The sequence below is a fragment of the Aotus nancymaae genome, unplaced genomic scaffold (genome assembly GCF_030222135.1).
Source record: "Aotus nancymaae isolate 86718 unplaced genomic scaffold, 86718_ANA_hifiasm-v0.15.2.pri h1tg000003l, whole genome shotgun sequence".
Classification (NCBI taxonomy): domain Eukaryota; kingdom Metazoa; phylum Chordata; class Mammalia; order Primates; family Aotidae; genus Aotus; species Aotus nancymaae.
Window position 1 is genome coordinate 51,036,646 of NW_026988414.1, and position 27,421 is coordinate 51,064,066.

Consider the following 27,421-nt stretch of genomic DNA (forward strand, 5'->3'; position numbering starts at 1 on the left):
AAAGCCTCTCAGGTATGTCACATCGAATGAAATTCTTAGATTGAAAGTTCAGCAGGTTGTGTTCAATTAAAACCACAAAACAGGCCACTAGCAGTGATTCACACCTGTAATCCCAGCACTTTGGGAGGCCAAGGTGGGAGAATTGTTGGAGGCCAGAGATTTGACACCAGCCTGGGCAACATAGCAGGACCCAGTCTCTACCAAAAGCAAACAAACAAATAAAAACAAAAAAACACCACATAAAAACGAAGAAAACTATTTCAGCTTTGGGTTCTTCTGATAAGTACCATATGGCTATAGAGTATCAGATATAGTCAACCATTAATCTTCAAGATTATAGTGGCATTTATAAATATTTAAGAAGAAAACTCAATAAGTTACCAGTTTTTGTGTGATCATAAGGCAATGAAGTGCTTTCTTCCTTTATAAGCCATCTCCCTTCCATCCTTCACATCCCCCCCAAAAAACTGCTAAACATCTATCTCCTTTTTAAAACACAGTTTTTTCCAAATTGAATCAGGTTAACAGAATTTTTTTTAAAAAAGTATAAAATGGGATTAGAAATGACGTATATATGGCAAAGAATTCTATTATAATTTACATTTATGCGTAACAACGGAGCCACCCCAGCTTTGTTGCACAATGGCCTGTTTTGCTAGCTATTGGATTCAGCAGATTTTATTTAGTATCTCAAACCTACATCAAAAAAAATTAGATAAAGCAGCATATAGTAGGATACGGATCATAAAGATTAATTACAGATTTAGACATCTGGATAATTAAGTTTACCAAATAGTTGATTATGTGAGATCTGAGTGGCAGTATTGCAGCTAATGATACACAACATTGATTCCAAGAAGCTCAAAAGCTTGAGGAAAAAGGGAAGTATAAGATGAGAACACTGACTCATCCTATTGATGAGCATTTGATTATTAACATACTATTTCAACTGAGTATACTAACCTATAATCAAATCATTGCCAAAATTTTGTTTTAATACTTCAATCATAATGAGCAAAGAGCTAAATTCTCCCTTAGGAGTCATCAAATTGGTACGGAATACATATATAAAATAACCCATAAAGCCTTAGGCTTAAGTAATAGAATGGATGTATTTTTTAATTCAATAAACTTCATTTTACAACTGCCCATACAGGAGAGTCTTAGCACTACTGACATTTTGGACCAAGTAATTCTTTATTGTGGGGGTTGTCTACGCACAATGGCCTCCATTCACTAGATATAAGTAGAATTTCTCCTAGTCATGACGGTCAAAACTGTCTCCAGACACTGTCAAATATCCCCTGGAGAACAAAATTGCCCCTGGTCAAGAATCACTGCATTGAATAAATGACAAGGACTATGGAAGGCATATCACCAAAGAAAGCATTGCACCAGTCCTGAACTGTTTAAAAAAAAAAAAAAGACTATGCTTCTACTTTCCCCTTTCCTTACACTGAACCAAAAATAATTAATGAACCATGATCAAAGCTGTGATTTTCTTATGGAAATACAGTTATCAAATATTAACACTGAGCGCACAAAAGTTAACACAACACAGTAGAAACTAGAAGTCTTAAAATGGAAAACAAATGTAAAATTATTCCTCTAAAAACAAAGGGCATTAAATAATATTCATGCTAATTTGGGTATAACAGAAAATAAAGTTATTTTCCTATTTAAAATATTATAATTATAGCATTTAAAATTCTGTAAGGCTAAGTATAGTTCACTCTTGCTGTATTCAAAAGTTGATAATTACATTTATGGATTACTCAAGAATTTTCTTTACTTTCTTCCTCTCACCCACTGCTTGTTAGCCTTTCCATTTTTTCAAGTACATCCAACTGAGAAAGGTCAAGGTAAATGAAAGGATCCACAATTTAAAGGAGTCAAGTTAACAAGTTTAAATTAGAAGCATTATTGACCACAAAAGGGAAGAATGTGGTAGGAAGAACACCAAAACACAATCTGAGTCATGACTCAAATTTCCAATTATCCCCAAACCTTCTATTCAAGTTATGAATAGTAAGTTGCCTAAGAACATTTTATTCAAAACGATAGATGGGCTGACCAATCAACCCAATCACTTGTAAATAAAAGTAACAGTAGCAGACAATAAGCTATACAAGTGTTGAAAAAATAAAGACAAACGTTGCACATTATCATCATTATTATTTATAATTAATATATGCAGTGGCTACAAAGCATTATAGGAATCATTTACTAGTATGTGGCCATGTCCATATCTCAGAATAAAACAGAATTGGAGAGGTGAGATGAAATTGTGGGGGAAAGAACTGATTTAAAAGAATCAAAAGTTCCAAATTTATGTCCTGGCTCTGCAACAAGTCATATGATCTCAAGCAAGCTAATTAACCCCTCTTGGCCAAAAGTTTCTTCATCTATAAAATAAGGCAATTAGACTAAATACCTTCCAGAGCAAACACTGTAAAACCCAAGCCACCCATTAAAACCCTAACCTTAGTACTGCTCAGGACTAGAAATGGAAACAAACCCTCTAAAAGCAAAAAGTATTAAAGATGGCAGCTCTCTGCTACTAATAATTCTATCCCAAGCTTAAATGGCTCTAAGACCAACGTCTAATAAAATCTAAGTACTCAAAAAAGAGGACTTCTATTTTTAGCTCAAAGAGATAAATCACCCTACTTTTTTTTATTTCATTAGGAAGTAAAGTGCTATGTCCAGAAAGAGTCCACAGAAATGTTTAAATCAGATTTTCTTAACTCCTGAGATACCCAATAGATTATGCTTTCTTCTTAAAAGAGAGTAACAGTGTTCCTAAAGATCAATACAAACCAGGCAACCAGGTCACCCTTCTTTGGTCTCTAGTGCCTCTAATGTCTCCTTTAATGTGTGCTGTTTTTGTTTTGTTTTTGTTTTTGTTTTTGTTTTCTGCAATAGATGAACCAATTTGTTGCACATTATTTGGCACTTTGCCATTTCATGATCAGCATATATTTCAATTGCTATTTTAAATAAAGCATTTAATGTAATACCTAGCAAACAGAAGAACTACCTAAGTGGGTACTATTATGATGATCATCAAGACAGGTTTGTTTCTTAAATTACAGCATAAGCAGTATGAAAGCTGGGTATGTGTCTTCTTAATCTTTTTGTTTCCCTTTCAGTGCCAAATGCCAATCTACATTAAATGTAATTATCACATACACACTTTCCCCAAATCACGTTTTTAAACTCTTAAACTGGTTGATTCATGTTGCAAGTGACAGAATAAACTGGATCATGGGAAGCCAATTTATCACAGTCCCTCTAGCACACTGTCCCAAAGCCAACACTCTTCAGAGAAAAACAGTACAGAGGAAGCACACAGAGTTGGTACCTAATACTTCAGTGCTCCCCACTCTTTATTAGTATCATCAACAGCACAAAGCAGTACAGTACACGCATCCTACCAGAACAGAGTGAGGAAGGAGTCAATGATAAATGCATGGTTCCCCCAGACTAGCACAGACACAATGATAAAATATGTAACTGGATTCACCTTTCCAAGTATAAATATATTAATCCTAATAGAAATGAGGGGAAAAAAAAAATTAGTCTGTGGTAGGCCAATCAAAAGCAAAAGTTATTTGTAACCTTTAAGTCACCTCAACCTTCTTGCTACAACTCTGAATATAGGAAAGCTATGATTTTATTTACATCATAAATTCAGCAAAAGACACAGATTGCATTTTCTGTGTGAGGAAACAATGCCTGCAGTCACCATGCATTTTCATGTATGCAGCTGTGACCCTGGCGCTTTCAGAAGCATAGCATAGCACTTACTACATCAAATATGCATTTTAAAAGCATTTATCTACCTGCTCTGAATTTTGATTTGAAACTGCCAGTTAGAAGCTAAAGAGAGATTTTTTTTTTATCTGCAGATTTTAAACTGAAAGATGCAGAATATAAAATTATAAAGATTCCACTGTGAATACTACTGTAAAAAAGAAACAAATCAAAAGGAAAAATTAAACAATAATTGCGAATTGCTATATCTCCTATAACATAATTTTAAGACAAATGCATCTTTATCCTTCCCACATAAGCTCCTAGAAAAAGATTTGGAGCAAATTTTAATTTTGACATTTTTGAGTGACAACATCTTTTCTTTGAGTCTGTAAAACAGACAGTATAAAATTCCTTTCTTTGAAAATATACTTCCTATTACAGTGATTATTCCCTCACAATGACCCTTTCCCAGAATCCCTTTTACAGAGCCAGAGTTTTAATGCAATGGTGCCTGCCAATGTCAAAAGTCTGGAACTATTTTAAGTACAAGGCAATTGGTTAGGGATCCACAACCTTCCTTTTATTAAGGTGTGTGCTACAATCACTGAAGAAAAAAAAAAACCACCACCTAGAGACAAACAAATAGGCTAACAGGCAAAAAATACAATATTTTTGTGGCCTTAAAGACATTTATCAGAAAATTATAGTACCAATCTTTCAATTAAACATCTACAATTAGAAGAATGTATAAAGTGCTTTCTGGTGGCTACTTCTAACAGGAAGACTGTGTGATGTGTGCAGCTTATTCTAAAAGTGTGACTATAAATCCTAGGGGTAAACCCCAGATGATTAGACCCATAAATTGTAAACAAAGACTTTCCTGAGCAGAAAAGAGGAAATGAAAATAAGAGCAAATCATCTAGCTAGACAGAAAGATGGAAACTGCAAAGAGACAGACAGCCCGTGCAAAGTATTGCTGGCTATGTTTTCTCAATTACTGCCCTACCTTACCTTTTTTATTTTTTTTAAGATGGAGTTTTGCTCTGTCACCAGAATGGAGTGCAGTGGCTCAATCTCAGACTACTGCAACCTCCACGTCCCAGGTTCCAGCAATTCTCCTGCTTCAGCCTCCTGAATAGCTGGGACTACAGGCGTGCGCCACTGCGCCCAGCTAATTTTTGTATTTTTAATAGAGACGGGGTTTCACCATGTTGGCCAGGATGGTCTCAATCTCTTGACCTTGTGATTTGCCTTCCTTGACCTTCCAAAGTGCTGGGATTAAAGGCTTTAGCCACCGAGCCTAGTCCCTGCCTTCCTTTTTATCCTTAACTCTGCTGGGCTTTTTCAGGAGTGGAAATCTGACTACATTCTTTCCCATCTTCTGATTTTTCTATAACAATTTCTACAAGTCCTCTGAAATTATATGTAAATTTTTAGTATATATGCATGTGTGCATTTTCTATAATAGGAGGAAGTCCAAAATTTTAATGTAATTCTTAAAGGTCCTGAGTGCCCTCCCAAAAAAGGGTTCATACCAGTAAATTAAACATAAGTATAGCTAAGGCAATTGCTGCAATTCAGTCTCACTAGAACTTCTGCTTTCGAAAAAACTATAAAGACCATTTCCAAAAAAAAAAAGTTCCATATGATGTGTTCTGTCCAGAAATGGTGGCTCCCAGAGTTTAAGTTTTTGTAACTTCAGTAAAATAAAAATAAAATTAATTATTGCATTAATGTATTCCACTGGTTTCAATCCCTTATATCAGCTTGATTGTATAGGTGTCATACTTACATTACGCTAAGTAAAACCAAACATTCATACCTCAGGAGACCACTTCAGATATTCAAGCATTGAAATAATCAACCACGCTAAAAGCAAAATGCTCACTCTGACAACAAAACTATATGATAATAGCTGATGGTCCTTTTTTTTTTTTTAAGAGTTAGAGGATGAGCAACATCAAGAAATAGTCAATGTAATAATGAAATGTATGTAGAAATAAAAACAGTAACTAAAGACTACAGTTCACTTTCAGTAGCTTACAAAAAAGTAGTCTACCTTTAAAATATATATAAAAGGCAAAAAAAACCTAAAAATGCAAACGATCTTAGCATCAAAAAATTCCAGGATCAATAAAATTCTATATCTATGCAATGGATTAAGACAAACGAAGTACAGATGCATGCTACAACATGAATGAAACCTTAAAAACATTATGCTAAGTGAAAGAAGCCACACTGGATTGTTCCATTTATAAGGCAAATCCAGAGACGCAAATAGTAGTATTTTCCAGGGGCTGGGAATAGAGAGTATTGGGGAATGACTAATAATGGGTATGAGTTTCTTTTTGAGGTGATGCAAATATTCTGGAATTAGTGATGAAACTTTGAGAATATAATAAAATCTACTGACTTGTATACTTAAAGAGTAAATTTTATAGTATATAAATTATATCTCAATAAAAAGGCATTTAAAATATTTCAAACTTAGACCCATACTATTTTTAATTAACCTTTTTGCAATTTTAGAAAGCACACGTATCATGTAAAGTATAAGCATACTGCTAATGTTGGAAGTATATGTATATATATACTTTTTGCAATTTTAGAAAGCACATGTATCATGTAAAGTGTAAGTATACTAAGGCCACTGTTAAAAAAATTAACTTGGATTTCCCTTAGAAAATAAGTTCAAATCAGAATCTGATTTATCTCCTTAATATCCTTGATAGCTTAATAGTCATTTCTACCTCTAAATCATATAGCTATCTCCTTTGCCACTAATAAATGTAAAGGGAATGATGGAGTTAGAAAAAAAAAAATCACCATTTGGTAGTCATCAAAGTGAAAATTGGTTGGCGGATCTGAGCTTAACGAGGAGCAGAATATTTGCATGGTCTCAAAATGTATTCCCCACAGATTGCTTATTAGTTCAAAAAATAATAACTACTCAGTAGAGAAACCACACAACCTCTACTGGGTGGCGAAAATTGAAATCCCCAATGAGAGGCAAGATGGACATCAGTACCTCCAGATGTGATTATCTTCAAAAGGACATAGCATCATTTATATGGGATTCAAAAATGCCAACACCATGCAATACAAAGAAAGGATGAGAAACAGTTCCAGATTTTAAAAGGCTAAAAAGGTATGGCAACCAAAGGCAACATGTGATCCTAAATTAGATCCTATATGTTAAAAAGTAAAAAGGCAAAAGGTAGAACATTATTGAGACAATGGACAAAACTGGAACGCGGACTGTACATTATAAAATAGTATTGTATCAATGTTCAATTTTATATTGTATTCTGGTTATGCAAGAGAAAATCCCTGTTCTTAGACAACACACTATTGAATATACACAACCTACGTTCAAATTTTTTTATTAATAATATAGAGATAATGATAAAGCAAACGTGGCAAAAAGCAAAAACACTGATAAATCTAGGTAAATGGTACATGGTATGATTCTTGTAACTTTTCTGAAACTTTAATATTATTTCAAGATAGTAAGTTGAAAAGAAACATTTTTAATGACTTCCTACTGCCTACTGCTCTTTAAGTAAAACCCAGTCTTTGCCACAGCCTTGTATATTCTATGCCCATGCTTACCTCTCCTGAGCCAATGTTCCTGCCTCACCCTCCCTAGAGCACTAAACTCCAGCCACTCTGCCTCCTGTTAGTTCCTCTCATGTGCCAAGCCTCTAGGCACTTGCTTTTCCTACATCTGAAACACTCTTCCTGCACTCTTCATGTAGCTGACTCCATGTCCTCCTTCAAAACATTCAATAGGAGAAACTACAAAAACAATGCTTAAAAAACTAGCTATTGAAATTTAAAATGGGACTACATTTTGATATCTACAATCACAAACTAGTCTTTGTGTACTTAAATCAGTATTTATCTTGGACTTGCTCTTGTTTTTCTGTATTTGATGGCCCTAACGGATGAATGAATGTATTTGCCCTCAGTGATAAGGAAAAAAATCAATATGAATTACAAAATGTCTCAGCCTTTAGGATACACATCTTTAAGTCCTTAAACTTAACTCTCCCTCCAGATAAACTACACACTACTATAAAAATACATGAACAAACACAAACACAGAGCACATAACTTTAATCTACTCAGAATACAATCATCCATTACCGTTGGCCTAATTGCCCACTTCAGAGCACACCATCTGCCACAAACATTTAATATTCCCTTATTTCAGAAAGTACAGTTTGATGTTTATCAGACCAAACCTTCCCACAAATAAGGTTCTTACCATTTGATATTTGTGCATGTCAGCCACTGTCTGGCACATCAGAAAAATACACGAATTCTGGAACAAGCAGTTACTGCTCATGAATTCACAGCTATTTCCTCACTTTAGCTGAGGGAAGAGAGATCTTTAAAAGACTGCCATAATATGAATATGCAGAGAAAAAATTAAAAGCAAAAGCACATGATAAAATTTCAGGGGAATAAATGGCATACTACAAAGCAAATAAGAAAATGAGCCTTTAATAATTTACAACTCATGAAAATTTAGTTATTCTTCCCTGCAACCAAACTACCAGCCAAATATTGATTCTCTGCCCCACTTCCTGCATGATCAATATTAGAAAATGTTTAAATAGGCCCAGCACCACAGCTCACACCTGTAATCCCAGCACGTTGGGAGGCCAAGGCAGGTGGATGGCTTGAGCTCAGGAGTTCGAGATCAGCCTGGACAACATAGCAAAATCCCGTCTCTACAAAAAATAGAAAAATTAGCAGGGCATGGTATCACACCTGTAGTCCCAGCTACTCAGGGGGCTGAGGTGGGAGGACAGTTTGAGCCTGGGAGGCAGGGGTTGCGATGAGCCCAGATTGTCTGGGTGGCAGAAACACTGTCTCAAAAAAAAAAAAAAAAGAAAAAGAAAATGTTTAAATAACTAAAATCTGTAACAGAAAAGGGGGGTCCTAGCTAAACAAAAATTCAGACCAAATAAAAGGAGGAGGAAAAAAAAAGTCTCAACTAAAGGCTACTTCATAGTGGTGTAAAAAAATGTTTTAGTATAACTAGAAAGGGGCTTCTGAAATTCTTGAAAACAGTACCTGCATCAGAGGTCACAAACTTGTTGCCCGCAGATTGCAACTTGTGAGCAGATGTGTTTTGTCTACCTACACTACATTTTTAAAAATTTGAATTTGTTGTCAGCATTTAGTCAGGAGATTTCACATAAAACTTTATTTATATTGAAAGATCTGAATGTATGGCAACAATGAAGTCCCACTGCCTCATGACAATTGCCCAGCAGTTCTCCACCCTAACGTGCACACTGGAAATCACATGGGAAGCTTTTAAGAAAATAACAACACCTAAGGCCAACCCTTCAGTCTTTCTGGTTAAAGCCCAGGCATCTACACATTTTAAAGTTCCTAAGAGGGCTCTAACGTGCACCCAGAGTTGAGACTTATGGGCCTAGAGTATTACACTTGGCATATGCTCTTCAGCTAAGCACAGCAGCCAAATGTACTGTACTATGCTTCCAGTTACCCCCATCCCCCACAAAGGTACTGAGAATTGCAGCCCTATATAAATATCTACGCCTAATCTTGTTTAAGCCACAAAGCTAAAGAAAAGACTGCTTAGAAAGCAGTTAAGCAATATGAGCTATATTAGCTACACATGTTTTTAATCCAGTGTTTCTCAAAGTCTGGTCAGTAAACCACCTCCATTCAAATCCCGTGTTAAAAATGCAGAAGTCTGGGCCATGTTCCAAATATTATGCACAGCAAACGAGTGTCAGTTTCTAAGAGGATGTTCAGAGTTCTCCTCCCCTCCTCCTCTCACAACCACCCACCCACCATCTGACCATGATGAACACTAACATGTGTTGGAGCCATGGAATTTTTTCAATGAACAAATCAACGATCTCTTACATTTTCTCTCTTGCATCCATAGTTGGTTTGCTCTCTTTGGACTGCTTTTCCTTTACAGTCACTGTTTGGTTCTACTCTTGGCCCCTCTATTGTCCCTGACTGACACAGTAAGACAAACTTGGTGCCTTGGTACTTATGAAAATACAGACTTCTTGCCACCCAAAAAGACAGAAAAGAAGGCATAGTTAAGCCACCCAAGATCCCATATAGTCTATCCCAAAGGGGGCCTTGAAGCTCACATACAGTGCCATCAAGCTTTCAGATGCTGAAGCAATAGTTCTCATGTGTAATCCACAAATGACCTATTTCCATATCACTGAGCAACTGGATAAACATGCCAATTCCTGAGTCTCACACAAAACCTACTGAATGAGCAAGAATCACTGGCAAGTGGGACTGAGAAGCTGTACTTTTAACACACTGCCCCAGTGGTTCTTATGCAAGACAAGTTTGAGAACCACTAAGCCCTAGGTACAATAAAAAGAATACCCTCTCTAGAGCTTCTTCATAAAATTTAGAGCCACTGTCTAACACTTAGTTCTCTTATCTCTCCTTCTCTGTCTACTCCCATACTGATACAACTTATTCAGTTCAGCATAGACCATTTAAAATGACCAAATATTCTGTTGTACTTTGATTCAAATTAATCAGCTATTAGGACAAAAAGAAGTAAAAAAAATACTTAAGCCCCAACAGTATACTGGCACAGTACTTAATACCATAAAAACACAGATTAGCTGCATGCCCAGAAAGCTTACATTTATTTGTCATACTCCTTCTATTTTAAATTAATCCTACAAAATAACCAGAAAACACCTCTCAGTGGAGTTCTAAGCTTCTCATATTCCTTTTATGCTTTCATACACAGCTCATCAGTTGCCTCTCTAAGGCTGGATGATACTGGCAAAGAAGGCTTTAAAACAGCATGACAATTTTATGCTTGACTCAGGTAATCATAGCTCTCTTGAGAGGAATATGCTCTTCAGGCTTACCTCTCCTCTGTTTCTGCCATCCACAAACCCCCTTGGAGGAACTTAAGACTCTTATATACTCGATTACTCTCTCCTGATTTATAGTGCCAAACGGCCATTCACATAAGGGCTCTCCATAAACATTACTGGATTATGCCAACTCAGGTGATTGATTCCATACCTCTTAATGTGCCACGTATCTAAAGACAAACCTATATATCCAATTCTTTTCAGCTCCTCAAACTAGGCTTCCTATCCATACCTTGCACCAGCTGCCTTTTGAAACAAGTCTGAAGTTAAATGAACCAATTACAGGAAAAAATGAACAGGTCAAACATTACGGATCATTAAAGGTCTAACAACTGCACACCTTTGTTTAAAAAAAACAGATAAAAGTCTTACCTAATAGTATATATACTCTGAATATTCTTCTCCCCACCTTGTCCTTCCTTAAGAGCTTGCATTTGTAGTAATTTCATAATGGCTTTTATCAAGCCATGTGTATTTCTGTAAAGAAATAGAACATGTTAAATGTTATAGATAAAAAGTGAATCTTCCAATCAGGTGCTTAATCTTATCATTTTAAAATAGTTTTAATACTTGTCACCCACATTAAACAGTAGCCACCTACAGGCACCCAACTCATTCTACAGTACAGCCAAAACCCATCCAACACATTTAAAGAAGAAATGGAGCCAAAGAATCAAACCACCAATTTATCAATCAGCTGCCTACACCCTCTTGGGGGGAAAAAAATCAATCAGGAAAAAAACAAACATTAGTTCACGTAAATTCAAGCAGTGACCACAATGGTTACCCATACCAAATAACCAAGTTTTTCATTTACAAATATCAGCAGAGCATGAAAAGCAACCAAATACATGAAATGGATCAGCCACTCTAAAAAGTGGGCCAGGCAACCAATCAGAGCCAATAACCCCATTAAAATAGAGCTAATAAAAAGGAAATAGCAATTTAAATTTTTTCCTTATTTTTGTAAGAAAGAAGAGGATAAACACATCAAAAAGAAAAATAGGCTGCACTTCTTAAATAAAGATCTCCCTGGAAAATAGAAAGTATTAGAAATAAAAAACTCCCTATCTGCTCAATTTAAAAAGTAATTTTTTTTTGAGACAAATTTTCACTCCTGTTGCCCAGGCTGGAGTACAATGGCAAGATCTCAGCTCACCGCAACATCTGTCTCCTGGGTTCAAGCGATTCTCCTGCCTCAACCTCCCAAGTAGATGGGATTACAGTAATATGCCACCATGCCTGACTAATTGTTTATTTTTAGTAGAGATGGGGTTTCGTCATGTTAGTCAGGCTGGTCTCAGACTACTGACTTCATGTGATCTGCCTTCCTTGGCCATCCAAAGTGCTGGAATTATAGGTAAGAGCCACTGTGCCCAGCCAAAGAGTAATTATTGCTTAATTATGCTTGTTAACATTTATTGAGCATTACCATAAGTTAAGCACTCTAAGTTCTTGTATTATGTAATTTACTACCAGAATATGGTTGATTAAAAATAAATGTTAACTTTATTTTTAGTTTAGAACACTACTTAGACTTAATTAGCTATCATTTGTGGCATTTATGTGTGATGTTACTGAGTGTATTTTTCAACGGCATTTAAAGTTTTCCAACTGACAAAAGGTTTGGCCACTTAGTAGACCTGCACAGTTCAATATCTTAACAGCCACATATGGCTACTGAGCACTAGTAATATGCTTAGTCCAAATTAAGATGTTCTATTAAGTACAAAATACAAAATAGATTTAAAAGACTTTGGAACACAAAAAATGATATTAAATACCACATATATTTTTTATATTGATTACATGTGAAATATTTTGATATACTGAGTTATATAAAATATATGATTAAAATTAACATCATCTATTTCTAGTTTTTTAATGTGGCTACTGGAAAATTCTGAATTACATACATGGCTTGCATTTGTGGTTAAGGTTATATTTCTGTTTCACAGCACTGCTGTGGACACTCTTATGGTTTAGTGTCTAAATGGATTCTTTGGGGAGTATTGAGGCATTTTTCACCATCTACAATGGTATGTTTTCTCTTCCATATGGATCCTCTTATGACAATGCAGTATAACTCATGGATGAATCTTTCATGACATACCACGTGTATGGTTTCTCTGTGTGGATCTTCTGGTGAACACAGAAGTCCCAACACTTCATGAAGACTTCTCCGTAAATATTCTCTCTCCTGTGTGTGTTCTCCAGTGGATGTCAAACCAAGATTTAGTCTGCGCACATGCTACACATTGGTACTGTGTCAATTCTATGGTACTTTGGCCCACAAAATGGCCAGTGAATTCCACTGTGACTCAATGAAGATTAAAATGGAAATGTTTTTATCAACTAGAATGACATGTAATTGCCTTAAGAAGGTCTGACTGCATGGCATATCCTCGAGGACCTCCCTGGGTAACTGACATATTGCCTTGTTTTCTTCCTTTGGAAATGCTCACATTCTACTGAGAAACTTCTCTACGGCACTAGATTTCTAGAATCCTCTTATGCTAGAGATAAGGAAGAAGATACGTCAACATAAAAACTTTTAAAATAAACTCCTTTGCAATTCTTCACACCATTTACTTTTACTGAATCAGACCCTTTTTGTAACTGAAAATGCTGGACTATAAGGACTGGTATCTCCTAGTATATCCTCCAGTTCTTGACAACTCTTCACAACCCTTCCTTTACAAAGACCTGGAAATCCTTCAACATAAATGTTCTATCCCCAATTTATCAAGAACCTAAACCTAGGTATAAATGTCTGGCCTCAGTCAGAGGGCAGAGTTCACATGGCCTCCTTAGAAGTTCCATGGGATCTGATTCCTCTAAATACGTGAATTTTGTAAGATAACTTACCAGGTCTCAGGGATGCATTCCTGCAGCTCTGACCCAGGCCTGTGCCAAGATGTTACATGTGACCATGAAATATTGTATCTCATCATCGAGTGAGTCATTCTGAGAATCCAGTATCTCACTAAGGCCTATTATAGGGAGTCTACTTTGATCTGTCCTAGTAAAAGAGTCACTGCAATTTAGAAGCATTCTTGTCTGCTAGCCTTCAATGTTTATACAAGCGAAAATCAGCTTTCAAGTCTGATTTAAGCTATTTATATACCACTGAAGAAAGGCCAGGCTTCACCTGGTAACCTCATAAGACCACACTCAGAGGCTAATGACTAGTTGAAATGACCAGTGTTGATCGAATTTCTGACTGAATTTCTTCCAAAAAATATGAATTCGTTAAATAATCCTTTTTTGCATGTGAAACTATATTGGTTTTCCTTATTTGTCATATGACTAGAGTTCTAGAGATAATAGATAACAGATCTATGGGTTTTATGGTCTCTTACCTTTTTATCAAAGCAGTGGAACCCAAGAGAAAAGAATAGATGTCACATTTACTTCTAATTCCAAGGGGTTCACAGAACCACCAATGCTGATAAATGAACTTCAATTCTTTAAACTTTAAGTTAGGTCTCTCTTAATCTTATCTGTGGATCCAGATTTTATTGTGTAGCTAAAACTGAGTCCATGCTTTATTTTCAGCAAAAGTGTAGCATGAGTAATCATAATTTTTGTAAAACGATGGCATCAACTAAATTACGTATAGAGCCACTCAAACAGTAATACATTTGTCTTAAATTTTTTTTATTATACTTTAAGTTCTGGGGTACATGTGCAGATCTTGCAGGATTGTTACATAGGTATACACATGCCATGGTGGTTTGCTGCCTCCATCCCCCCATCACCTACATTAGTTCTCTCTCCTAATGTTATCCCTCCCCAATCTCCTCACTCCCTGCTATTCCTCCCCTAGCCCCTCACCCCCAAACAGACCCCAGTGTGTGATGTTCCCCTCCCTGTGTCCATGTGTTCTCATTGTTCAACACCCACTTATGAGTGTGAACATGCGGTGTTTGGTTTTCTGTTCTTGTGTCAATTTGCTGAGAATGATGGTTTCCAGATTCATCCATGTCCCTGCAAAAGACATGAACTCATTGTTTTTAAATGGCTGCATAGTATTCCATGTTTATATATATGCCACATTTTCTTTATCCAGTCTATCTTTGATAAGCATTTGGGTTGGTTCCAAGTCTTCACTATTGTAAACATTGCGCAATGAACATAGATGTGCATGTGTCTTTATAATAGAACGATTTATAATCCTTTGAGTATATGCCCAGTAATGGAATTGCTAGGTCAAATGATACTTCTAGTTCTAGATCCTTGAGGAATCACCACACTGTCTTCCACAATGGTTGAACCAATTTACACTCCCACCAGCAGTGTAAAAGCATTCCTATTTGTTCACATCCTCTCCAGCATCTGTTGTCTCCAGATTTTTTAATGGTCGCCATTCTAACTGACATGAGATGGTATCTCAATGTTGTTTTGATTTGCATTTCTCTAATGACCAGTGATGATGAGCATTTTTTCATGTTTGTTGGCCACATACATGTCTTCTTTTGAAAAGTGTCTCTTCATATCCTTTGCCCACTTTTTGATGGGGTTGTTTTATTCTTGTAAATCTGTTCCTTGCAGATTGTGGATATTAGCCCTTTGTCTGATGAGTAGATTGCAAAAACTTTTTCCCATTCTGTTGGTTGCCAGTTCACCCTAGTGATTGTTTCTTTTGCTGCACAGAAGCTCTGAAGTTTATTTAGAACCCATTTATCTATTTTGGCTTTTGTTCCCATTGCTTTTGGTGTTTTAGTCATGAAGTCCTTTACTATGCCTATGTCCAGAATGGTATTGCCTCAGTTTTCTTCTGGAGTTTTATGGTGTTAGATCTTATGTTTAAATCTTTAATCTATCTGCAGTTAATTTTTGTATAAGGTGTAAGGTATAAGGTCCAGTTTCATCTTTCTGCACATGGCTAGCCAGTTTCCCCAACACCATTTATTAAACAGGGAATCTTTTCCCCATTGCTTGTTTTTGTCAGGTTTGTCAAAGATCAGACGGTTTTAAGTGTGCGGTGGTGTTACATCGGAGGCCTCTGTTCTGTTCCATTGGTCTATCTCTGTTTTGGTATCAGTACCATGCTGTTTTGATTACTGTAGCCTTGTAGTATAGTTGGAAGTCAAGTATCGTGAGGCTTCCAGCTTTGTTCTTTTTGCTCAGGATTGTCTTGGCTATGCAGGCTCTTTTTTGGTTCCGTATGAAGTTTAAGGTGGTTTTTTCCAGTTCTGTGAAGATCAATGGTAGCTTGATGGGGATAACATTGAATCTATAAATTACTTTGGGCAGTATAGCCATTTTCACGATATTGACTCTTCCTAACTATGAGCATGGAATGTTTTTCCATCTGTTTGTGTCCTCTCTTATTTCCTTGAGCAGTGGTTTGTAGTTATCCTTGAAGAGGTCCTTCACGTCCTTTGTTAGTTGTGTTCCTAAGTATTTTATTTGTCTTAAATTTAAATGAAACTCTCTCTTAACCCACTTGAAATAGGTATTTATATTAATAATTATGTTTATTAATTATTATTTACATATTTCAAGTGGGTTGAGAGGGATAGTTTCAAGTTAATATTTATTTAAAACCTTACTTTAATTTGAATTAACTAGGGAATCTTGGGCAAGCCACTTAATGCCTAGGGATCTCAACAACCTTATCCGTATAATCGAAAAACCATAATAAGCCCAACTCTTACGTTGTTTTAAAAAATAAAGAATAGTATCAGTAAATTACATTTTTTCAAAATGTTGCGATAATTCAAAATTTATACTATAAATGAAGATAATAATGTTCTTCCCTCTTTATAGATGAGGTTGTATAAGCACAGGCACCAGAAGTAATAAATGCTGAAGCCTGGAATCTGCTTAAAACTACCACAAACTCACCCTAACTCCTAAAAGTCTCTAGTATTTTCCATCTCTTATCACAAAATGTGGTTTTCTTGTTTTCAAGCCTTTGTTACTCGAGATCTGTGATCTACTCCTGCAAACGGAAATTTTTTTGAATTCTGTATGGTTTGATTAAGAGGTTACAGTAATTTAAATCACGCCAAAACTCAAAATAGTGAATTAGAAAACAACCACTGGAGAAGCAAAAGTCAAAGAAAATTTCACTGGACTTAAGCCTTCAAATTGAGAAAGCTTCCAAGTACTAAGCAAGATTTCTGAAATAAAATAATTGCTGACATTTCTTAAAGGATAAAAAAAAATCCAATGACCTCTTAAATTTTATAAAACATAAGAACTTATAAAAACAATTAGACTTGCATCATTTCTAATCTGCAATCAGCATTCTCATCTACAAATAACAAAACTGAATGAAGCGATGCATATGGAGTTATAAGAGAAAGGTTTATAAAACTCAGTGAATCCACATATTCCCCTCAAAACAGCCTGAGTAAAATACGAAAACAAAAGAAATATTTTCACACAAAAAACTCTGAAAAATTTTCTTAACGAGGTTCCCCAGTTAAATCAGAATCCATGATTGCACAGCCTTGTAAGTATACTAAAAACACTGAATTATATACTTTCAAAGAGTGATTTTTATAATACTTGAATTATATCTTGAATGTGAAAACAAAATACATGTGAATGGAATATTCAATTCTAAAACACTTGGCATATAAGCTGTTACTTTTTTTTTTTTTTTTTAAGATAAAGGAAACACTGAAGAGGCCAGGGCAGTGGCTAGTGCCTATAATCCCAGCTACTCTGGAGGCTAGAAGCCAGAGGATCATTTGAGGTCAGTAGTTTGAGAACAGCCTGAGCAACACAGAGATCCTGTTTCTATAAAAAACAACTTAAAAAATAAGCCAACTATGATGGCACACACCTGTAGTCCTAGCTCCTCAGGAGGCTGAGGCAGGAGGATCACTTGGGCCCATGAGTTTGAGATTACAGTGAGCTATGATCTCACCACTGCACTCCAACCTGGATGACAGAACTGCACTGCCTCAGGGATTTAAAAAAAAAAAAAAAAAAAAAGGAAAAAATTGAATAAAAAGTACAAATAACTTTGGTATACACGAATATCAGAAGAACATATATTTTTCAAATGTGGCTATAAAGATTAAAGCAATTGTTTTGAAAGAATTTATGGAGAGAAAATGTAAAAAATAACAAAACAAAAAATCTGTACCTAAAATCCCAGATAGTTTCAGCAGAGTCAGTAGGGAAGGTTTTCAGGGGAGAGAAAAACGTAAGAGAGTGTCCAAGATAAAATGTTTACAGCATACATGCCCACAAAACAAAAAAAGGAACAAAGTAAAGCAGTTCATAAAATAGTTAAGATGAGCAAGAATAGAGATACACAAATCACAGAAGAATAAGATTCATAATACTCTGTTAATGAGTAGGTTGGGGAAATAAGCATTTTCATGTTGATATGTTGGTTCAGACTTTGCACAGAGCAAACTGACATTATCTATGAAAATTTTAAATGAACATGCCCCTTTTCCCATAAATTCTACTGCTACGACCCCATCTTACAGAGATCCCCTTACCTATACTCAAAAGAAGAAACTCTTGTAATCCCAGAACTTTGGGAGGCCAACGCGGGCGGATCGCTTGAGCCCAGGAGTTTGAGACCATCCTGGGCAATATGGCAAAACCCGATCTCTACAAAAAAATACAAAAAATCAGCCAAGTGTGGTGGCATGAGCCTGTAATCTCAGCTACTTGGGGGACTGACGTGCGAGGATCGCTTGAGCCCAGGAGGATGGGGCTGCAGTTAGCTGTGATCATGCCACTGCACTCCAGCCTGGGTGACAAAGTGAGATCAAGTCAAAAAAAAAAAGAAAAGATATTGTTTGTGTTGTCTTTTAAAGAGAAAAAATACATTCTTGTCAATAGGAAAATGACTAAAATGTGACTACTCTTAAATAGAATACAGCTGTTAACAAGGATGCAAACAGATTTATGCATGTGACATGGAAAAAAGACCAACATATGTTATGTGGAAAAATGCAATTTCTAAAACAAAAGACATGTGAATGGAATATTCAATTCTAAAACACTTGGCATATGTGCATTTTATAGGTCTTTTTTATAGGTCTAGAAATGTTTTATAGGTCTAGAAATGGGATTCCAATGTCACTGGAGTTATCTGGTTCTTAATTCCACATAACTGGATCTGACTTCAGATTACCCTGGCATTCTCTATATCCTAGCAGAAACCAAGACTAAGATTTGGAGGAATCTCTGAGAATCCCTATTAGCCCTGAGTCTTTCTAGTCCTGCCATTTCCTACTTTTCACCAGGGCTCAATAACAAAAGTGAATTTTAAGAAAAGAAAAAAATGACAAAAAGTAGTTTCACCACTTACTTCCATTACATACAAGTGCCACTGTTTACACTTTTATTTTGTATTAGTTAAAAAATATAACCTCAAAACGTGAGAAAGATCTCTTTTTTTTTTTTTTTTTTTGAGACAGGGTCTTGCTCTGTTGTTACCTAGGCTGGAACGCAGTGGCGCAATCATAGCTCACTACAGCTCACTGCAGCCTTGACCTCTCAGGTTCAAGTGATGCTCAAACCCAAGCCGCCCAAGTATCTGGAGCTATAGGCGTGCATCACCATAACTGGCTAATTTTTTATTTTTTTGCAAAGACTGAGTCTCACTATGTTGCCTAGGCTGGTCTCAAACTCCTGGGTTCAAGCAATCCTGCCTTGGCCTCTCAAAATGTTAGTATTACAGGCCTAATTACTGTGCCTGGCCAAGCAAGAATGGACTTTCTGAATGAAAAATTAAACCTGATCTCCTGGATAGACAGTACGAAAAGAAACTGAAATAAACAATGAAATAACCACTATGTCTTAGGATCTGTATTCAGTCACAGTTTAGCATAGACACAAAAACATGTCATTTAATTTGAAAAGGCAGATTTCTGAGGAACATTTTTAGAAACTGGAATTAGACTTTAGACAAACAGGCTGTATGACTCTGAAGTACACAGGTACTCAGAAGAGTCAATTAACAAATCAAGGTAAAGACTTTATTCAGGGCAAAAAAGAGCTGATTAGATATTATGTCTAACTTATTCATACTATAATGTGTTCAGGGGATATCAACAAAAAAAGGCATATCCAGCTGCCTACTAGACATTTCCACTTCAGCATCTGAATTGCGCCTCGTATTCAACACGTCCAAAATTGAACTCATGCTCTCTCCCATGCACCTAGTCTTCTAATATTCCCTATCAAATATAAAGAGAGCTAGAAATCAAGGAGTGACATCTGACATGTCCCTCTCAGTCATCTACATATTCAGTATACCACGAATGCTTCATCCCTTAAATATCTCACAAATCCTTCTACTTCCCCCATCTCTGTGAAAGCAACCATCACCTCTCACTCGACTACTGCAACAGCCACCTAATCTCTGGGTAACCAATCTAGATGCCTACCCCAAACCCAATACTTTCCATTTTAATCTTCATACTGCAGCCCAAATGGCCTTTTGTGGAATCACTAACACCCACTAGATAAAATACTTCAATACATTCCCTCTGCATCCAGAATAAAAACCCAAATCATCAAGACTGTCCATGATGCCCTGCCCTGTCTGACGCCCACCTACCTTCCCAGCCACATTTAATACCACTCTACCCTTGCTCTTAGCATTCTTTCAGGCCTTCCTAACAGCCAACCTCCTTCCCATAACAGGAACTTGGCACATGCTATTTCCTATAACTGGCAAGTTCTACCCTCTCCTATTTGATTAGACAACCTTTATTCACTCCTTAGTCTCCTCTTAGGTGTCACTTCCTCAGGAAAGCCTTCTTTTACCATGACTAAGTCAAATCTTCATATTAAAGGCATTCCCAACACTGTGTACTTTGAGTGTAGTTTAATATGTAACTACACAATTGTGGCAATCTCTCCATCTAAACAAAACCATCATGGGTGCAACAACTATGTCTGCATTCCTCACCATATCAAAGCACCTAGCACAGAAATACAAGAGATAATAAATATACTCAGGAGAGCATTAGGAAAAAGAGTTAATGCATGCTGGGCTTAATACCTAGGTGATGGGTTGACAGGTACAGCAAAGCAGCATGGCACATGTTTACCTATGTAACACGTACACATCCTGCACATGTACACCAGAACTTTAAAAAAAAATTAAATAAGTATAGTCACTAAATATGTTTAATTAGTCAGGCATGGTGGCTCACACCTGTAATCCTAGCACTTTGGGAGGCCAAGGCAGGCAAATCACCTGAGGTCGGGAGCTGGAGACCAGCCTGATTAACATGGTGAAACCCTGTCTCTACTAAAAATACAAAATTTGCCAGGCATGGTGGTGAGTGCCTGTAATCCCAGCTACTCGGAAGGCTGAGGCAGGAGAATCACTGGAACCCGGGAGGCAGAGGTTGCAGTGACCCAAGATCTCCGTGAGCTGAGATCGAGCCATTGCGCTCCAGCCTGGGCAACAAGAGTAAATCTCCATCTCAAAAAAAATATACATATGTTTAATTAATAGATTGATGGTTACAGCTGAAGTACTATCTTGCTTGGCTCCAAGGGTAACCTGAAGGTATTTCTAGTTCTGTAATTATATGACTTCATATATGCACATTGAAATTAGTGTACATCTGATCTCTAACATCAAAATTCATTATTTAGTTTTTTACTAAATAATAGGAATGCTATTATTGTTTATGTTCCTAAAAGGCCTTTTATTGCAGGGATCACACATTTAGCAAACAGGGTAACTGTAAATACTGAGAAGATGAAATTAATGTAATATCCTTATATTATCAAGCAATGAAACAATTCTATTGAGGAAATGAAGTCATTTTTTCGTTTTGAAGAGGGAGTCTTGCTCTGTCACCCAGGCTAGAGTACAGTAGTATGATTTTGGCTTACTGCAACCTTCACCTCCTAGGTTCAAAAGATTCTCCTGCCTCAGCCTCCCCAGTAGCTGGGATTACAGGAGTGCCCCAACATGGCCAGCTAATTTTATTTGTATTTTTAGTAGAGATGGGGTTTTGCCATGTTGGCTAGACTGGTCTCAAACTCCTGACCTCAGGTGATCTGCCTGCCTTGGCCTCCCTAATGCTGGAATTACAGGCTCGAGCCACTCAGCTTGGCCAGAAATAAAAGTAGTTTTTTGTTATGTTTTGGGTTTTTTTTTTTTTTCATTTAACTTATCTTAATCTATATTCCTACAACATTAAAACCAACTTAAGATTCCTGATGGAATAACAGGAGAAATATTCAGATGTATGCAGAGATTTAACTGCTATGAAAACTGCCTATTACATAGCTAACTCTACCACCCTGCAAATTAATTCCTAAGAGATTCTTAGGAATACTAGATGGTTCCTGTGACTTAATAAAAGACCAGGGCAAGAAGTCCTATTTGGAAGATGCCGTTTTCTTTACTCCCCTCCATTTTAACTCACTTGTTATAGATGAAAAAAATCACTGAATAGCATTAACATTTTTAAAACTTTGTAAATTCCCCCCTCTTCTGTCAAGTTGACTCTAAAGAGTGGATCCAAAATAGCCTTAAAAATAGAGGAAAAGAGGACTGAAATACATCAAGTATGTTTAAATCCATAAGCTCATTATAATAAAAAAATGTAACTGGTCACCACTGAAAAGATCCTTTAAAAAAATCATTATTTTGGAATTTAGTAAATAAAAGAATTACACATTTATTCTGCCTTTCCTATATAAATTATACCTCTGGGTGACCAAACAGTGGATATGGGGAAGATTCTCTTTATAGCAGTATTTCAGGTAATAAGGAAAAAAAATAATAGAATGACACTATTTTGAAACCCATAATGAATAGATCTAGTCATTGAGCATCAACAGCTGCTAACATCACCAAAAATGTAGACGATCAGATATTATGTCCTCCTGAGAAAAGAACACAACCCCCCCTAAGAAAAAGTCTCTCCCAAACCCCCAGGATTGTTTTGAGAATTAAGTGGGGAATTTTAGGTAAAGCACAAGGCAGGGCACATAGTTTATATTCAAGAAAGTCTAGTTTCCTTCCTTAATGCCCTCCCCCTAGAAAACAAAGCAGCAGTTGTTTCTATTATTACTGCTGTTTAGACAGATAATTTATAATTTAAAGAAAACATTCCGGGGGTTAGGGGGAGTCAAGGCAGTATCCCACCATCACAATTTAACAATTATATTTGACACTGATTCTCCATTCACTCTATCTCTCCTCCTTCTATCCCTGTCTGAGCAACATAGATCTAGTATTAGTCACTTGTATTTAAGCACAATTATGTTTCAAAATTAGAGATAAATGGCTGAGAAATACCTATTTCCATGTGGCTCTCCTCCAAATTCAGTCCCAGCGCAGAGGACTCCTCAGGAACAGTATTTTAACCTCTACCAAGACCAGCTTGGCCGTAGAGACCCCCACCCAGGTGGCACTGAAGGCACTGAGAAGCAGACATCCAGAGAGAACAGCAAAGTGAGACTATCCGGGGGCCAACAGTCTTCAGAGCTGAGAGCTTCAGGGCCTGACAACTTTCTGGGCTGAAGGCCCCGAGAAGATTCTGACCCAGGTAGTTATTCTCTCTGAGCAGGTGATTATTATTAACAAACAGGTGTTCTGTGTTTTCTCATAGACCCAAGATGAACTAGGTAGGCAGCTGGTGCCTGCTTACCACTGATCAAAGACAAACTAGAAAGAATTCTCCACGAGGGAGCCACAGGGGCAGGGTCACGTAACCTGTGCTTAAAGAATTGTTTTAACCAGTATATGATATATATATATACTGTTTTGCTACTTTAGAATGCCCCAAGCAGTTTTCCACTTGGCAGAGAGGGATGACTAGGTTTTCCTTGCCACTGTTCTTGGCAAACAATATAGTTCATCATACACTCAGCATTTCTCAGCAAGTCTCCTCTCTGTTTTGGAAATTACCACTCCCTCTGCATTCATATGCTTACTGTATAACTGATCCTTGCACACATATGCTCGCACAATGAAGACCAGTCAGTGGAGAGTTAAATTGTGTCCCCCTGAGAAGATACATCTAAATCTCAACCCCCAGTACCTATAAATGTGACCCTATATGAAAATAGGGTCTTTGCAGATATAGTTTTGTTTTTTTTTTTTTTTTTTTTTTGAGACGAAGTTTCACTCTTGTTGCCCAGGCTGGAATGCAATGGCGCTATCTCAGCTCACTGCAACCTCCACCTCCTGCCTCAGCCTCCTGAGTAGCTGGGATTACAGGTGACTGCCACCACGCCCAGCTAATTTTTGTATTTTTAGTAGAGATGGGGTTTCACCATGTTGATCAGGCTGGTCTCAGACTCCTGACCTCGTAATCTGCCCGCCTCAGCCTCCCAAAGTGCTGGGATTACAGGTGTGAGCCACTGCACCTGGCCGCAGATATAATTAAATTAAGTATCTTGGAATGAGATCATCCTAGGTGGGCGGTAAATCCAGTAACTGGAATCCTTATAGACAAAGTACAGGGATATCGTACTTGAGACACAGAGATACACAGATAAGTCAGCCATAAGAATATAGAGGCAGGGACTGAGGCTACAAGGCCAAAAGGCAAGGAATGCCAAAGGTTTCCAGCAGCCACCAGAAGCTAGCAGAGAGGCACAGAACAGATTTCCCCCATAGAGCCTCCAGAAGGAATCAATTCTGCTGACACCTTGGTTTTGGGCTGCAAGGCTCATGAAATCATGAAAGAATGAATTTATGTTGTCCTAAGCCATCAAGTTTATCATCATTCGATAAAATAGCTCTAGGAAACTAACACTTGGCAGAGCTGGCTGATCCAGCTCCAGGTCCTACCATTGAAAATTTGTAATTGTGGCCAGGAAATTCCAATCTCAGTCTGGCTGCCTCATATATAAGAGATGTTAAGCCAGGAGCAGCTGGTGCCCTGTGAACTAGGAGGCAGAGAAAGTCTGCAGGAAGAAAGAAGAATGAAACACACAGTCTATATCCCATTTGTTTCTGAGGCCTAGGTGCATATTTATTCTTGGGTCCTATAAGATAGATACTCCTTTATCAAAAAACTTAATCCATTTTTACTCTCACTAGTTCAAGTAGATTTCTGTAACTGGTAGCCCAAAGGGACCTAATACACTCAGGAAACTACTGCCAGAAGCCTACAATAAAGATCAGCTGGAATAAATCCTTTCTTGGGCAGGTGCCAGGAAAAGCTGAATTTACTTAAGAACCCTTAAAGAGAGCAAAGGAAACTTCAAAACTGAGCCACAAGCACAGTAGCAAGAGACAATGCAAAAAAGTGCCACAATTTTCACTGGGCATAAGAGCCAAGACCCAGATCTCATACAGGTTGAGCATCCCTAATCCAAAAATCCAAAATCCTAAATGCTCCAAAATCCTAAATTTTGTGAGCACTGATGTGACACCATAGTTGAAAATGCCACCCTGAAGTCATGTGACAGGCTACAGCCAAAAGACAATTAAAACTTTGCTTCATGCACAAAATTATTTAAAATATTGTACAAAATTACCTTCAGGCTATGTGTATAAGGTGTGCATGAAATATAAATGAATTTTATATTTAGACTTGGGTCAATCCAAGATACCTCATTATATATATGCAAATATCCCAAAATCCAAAAAACACAAAATCTGAAACACTTCTAGTCCCAAGTATTTCAGATAGGGGATACTTAGCCTGTAATGAAAGGGAGTATAGGTCAGTTATGATGTTGAAGATACAAAAAAAAAATTTAATTTTTAGTCAAGCTCTACCTACTATACTAACTAAAAAATACTCAAGCAGATTGCTTTTTGCTAGTTAACATGGCATGATTACTACTGTGCATACGAATAACATGTATCAGGTTCTTTTTGTTTGGAAATTATTTCATTACAACACTAAACACTGCTCATGTATGCTGGGTCTCTTTCTGAAAGGGTACAAATAATGCTTGGTTCTTTGCTTTCAAAATATACCAAACATTACAAGGATGTACCCATATTTGACAAGGGGTAGAATTAGAAGGGTTTGGGTTAAAGAGAATGACATAACTTCCAAAGAGGGATGCATCGCTAGGTGTCATGGGAACAAATGTGGCAAGTTGCTTTTTAACTGGAAAGGATTTCAGAAGAACAAGGTAATTCACCAGCCTTAAGCATAGTAAGTCATCAGCAATCAAGAGAGTAATAAACACTAGAGAAATAATCAAATTATTGTCTAAATTCATTACAAAACTATATAAGAGAGATAAACAGAGACAAGAAGACAAGGAGAAAATAGTTTTAAGAAAACCATGCTTAAATGAATGACCCCCCCAAAAAAAATGCTTCTTTAAAATAAAATCTAAGAAATTTAACGTTACTGAGCTTTCGCTTTACAAAGTTCTATGCACTCATTTGCCTTCTATGTACCAAAAATGGCCTTATTTCTTCTGAAGCATTTTTCCATTATAAAAGTAACATGTGTTCAGTAGCCACTGTTCGTAAATCACCTAGAAACATCTTAGCATAAATACATGATTAAATCAACTAACTTAAAAAGAAATAGGGCAGAATGTCCTAGATCAGAAAAGTGGCTGGAACCACTTTCCTGGTTAGGAGCTGAAAGTCGAGAGAAATTCTGGAATTTTCAAGGGCAAAAAAAAGGATTGGGGAACAAAAGGAAGGAGAACATCTAGAAACAAGCAAATAAGCTTAAAAGGAATATTTAAAAGACAAAAACGGGAAAACAGCCATGGTCTAGCAATTCTGTCACTCTCTAATAACATTTAAATAAGCCATAATATCAATATCAATATAAACCTTGAAACCACATCAGATTCAGGTAGTAATACTCTGATACCCCAGCTGCAGATTAAAGTGTATTGTCTTCCCTAAACCTTGGAGGAAACCTCATAAAGGCATCCTTCTTTGTTTCTTCTTCTCCTGCCAAATAAAATAAAAAGAAAGAAGCTAAATAATACAGAAAAGCTTCAATAATACAAGATATGAATACAGTTGCCAGCCATTTCCAACATAACAAAGCAATAAAGTTTCCCAAGAAACAGGATCATCAATAAAAGAGAAGGCCCTGAGAGACAAGAATTTTATCCATAAATCAACCTAAATCTTAACTACAAATGGTTCTCAGAATCATTTTTAACTACTGAACCTTCATCAACCCATGATCAAAGACTCACTGAATCCAACAGCTTTACTTAGGACCCAATATAAGAATTTTTAATATCCTATGCTAAATTTCATTAAAAGGTAGACTTTAGAAGTCTCAGAAAATACACTTTAATTTCTCACAGTTTAATACACTTTATATTCCCAAATACCTCGATGGCAGGTCCCTTCCCTGTTTAAAAGCACAAAAGGCATACAAATCAAGTTCTAGCCTAGTTTATCCAGCATATAACCTTCCTACCAAGTATATTAAGACAAGGAATGAGGGAAGCAGCTGAGCTGAAATTACAGGCTGTCATGACACCTCAATATCAAAACTGAATACCTGGTTCTCCAGGAGAGCAAGATTTTTTATTCATAATCCTGTTACTAAGCAACTGTAACAATGGTTGCATGAGCCTTCTAGAAGCCAGCACAGTTAAGGGAAAAAAAATTCTAAGGAAAGAAAAATGGAAAATTCCCTGCTTTGGGACTTTTTATTCCAGGATACAGTCAATGTAAAAACCAAAATCAACAAAACCAAAAACAATCTAAACTCAAAACAAACAATTCCTGAAATGTCTAGAAAACTATATGCTACTATATATCTTTTACTTTATGTTCAGTTTCATTTCATTTCAAAATTCACATTCAACTGGTGAGAATGACTTCCTTACTG

General features: G+C 36.7%; 1 protein-coding gene across 9 annotated transcripts in view; it reads right to left on the reverse strand.

Annotated features, from left to right (window-relative positions):
- The window catches only part of FOCAD (focadhesin), a 315,851-nt gene that overhangs the window by 246,502 nt on the left and 41,928 nt on the right, over positions 1–27,421 (reverse strand). For 7 of the 9 annotated variants that reach the window (XR_010344245.1, XM_012449997.2, XM_064381096.1 and 4 more), the window contains exon 5: positions 11,046–11,150. Coding sequence is in view for 7 of the 9 variants with exons in the window: in XM_012449997.2 (XP_012305420.2) it covers positions 11,046–11,150 (105 nt within the window). In the remaining 2 variants the exon portion in view is untranslated. Of the gene's footprint in view, positions 1–8,029; positions 8,136–11,045; positions 11,151–17,475; positions 17,545–27,421 lie in introns of those variants that run through there. The other 2 variants (XM_021675332.2, XM_012449999.2) reach the window with 2 other exon arrangements.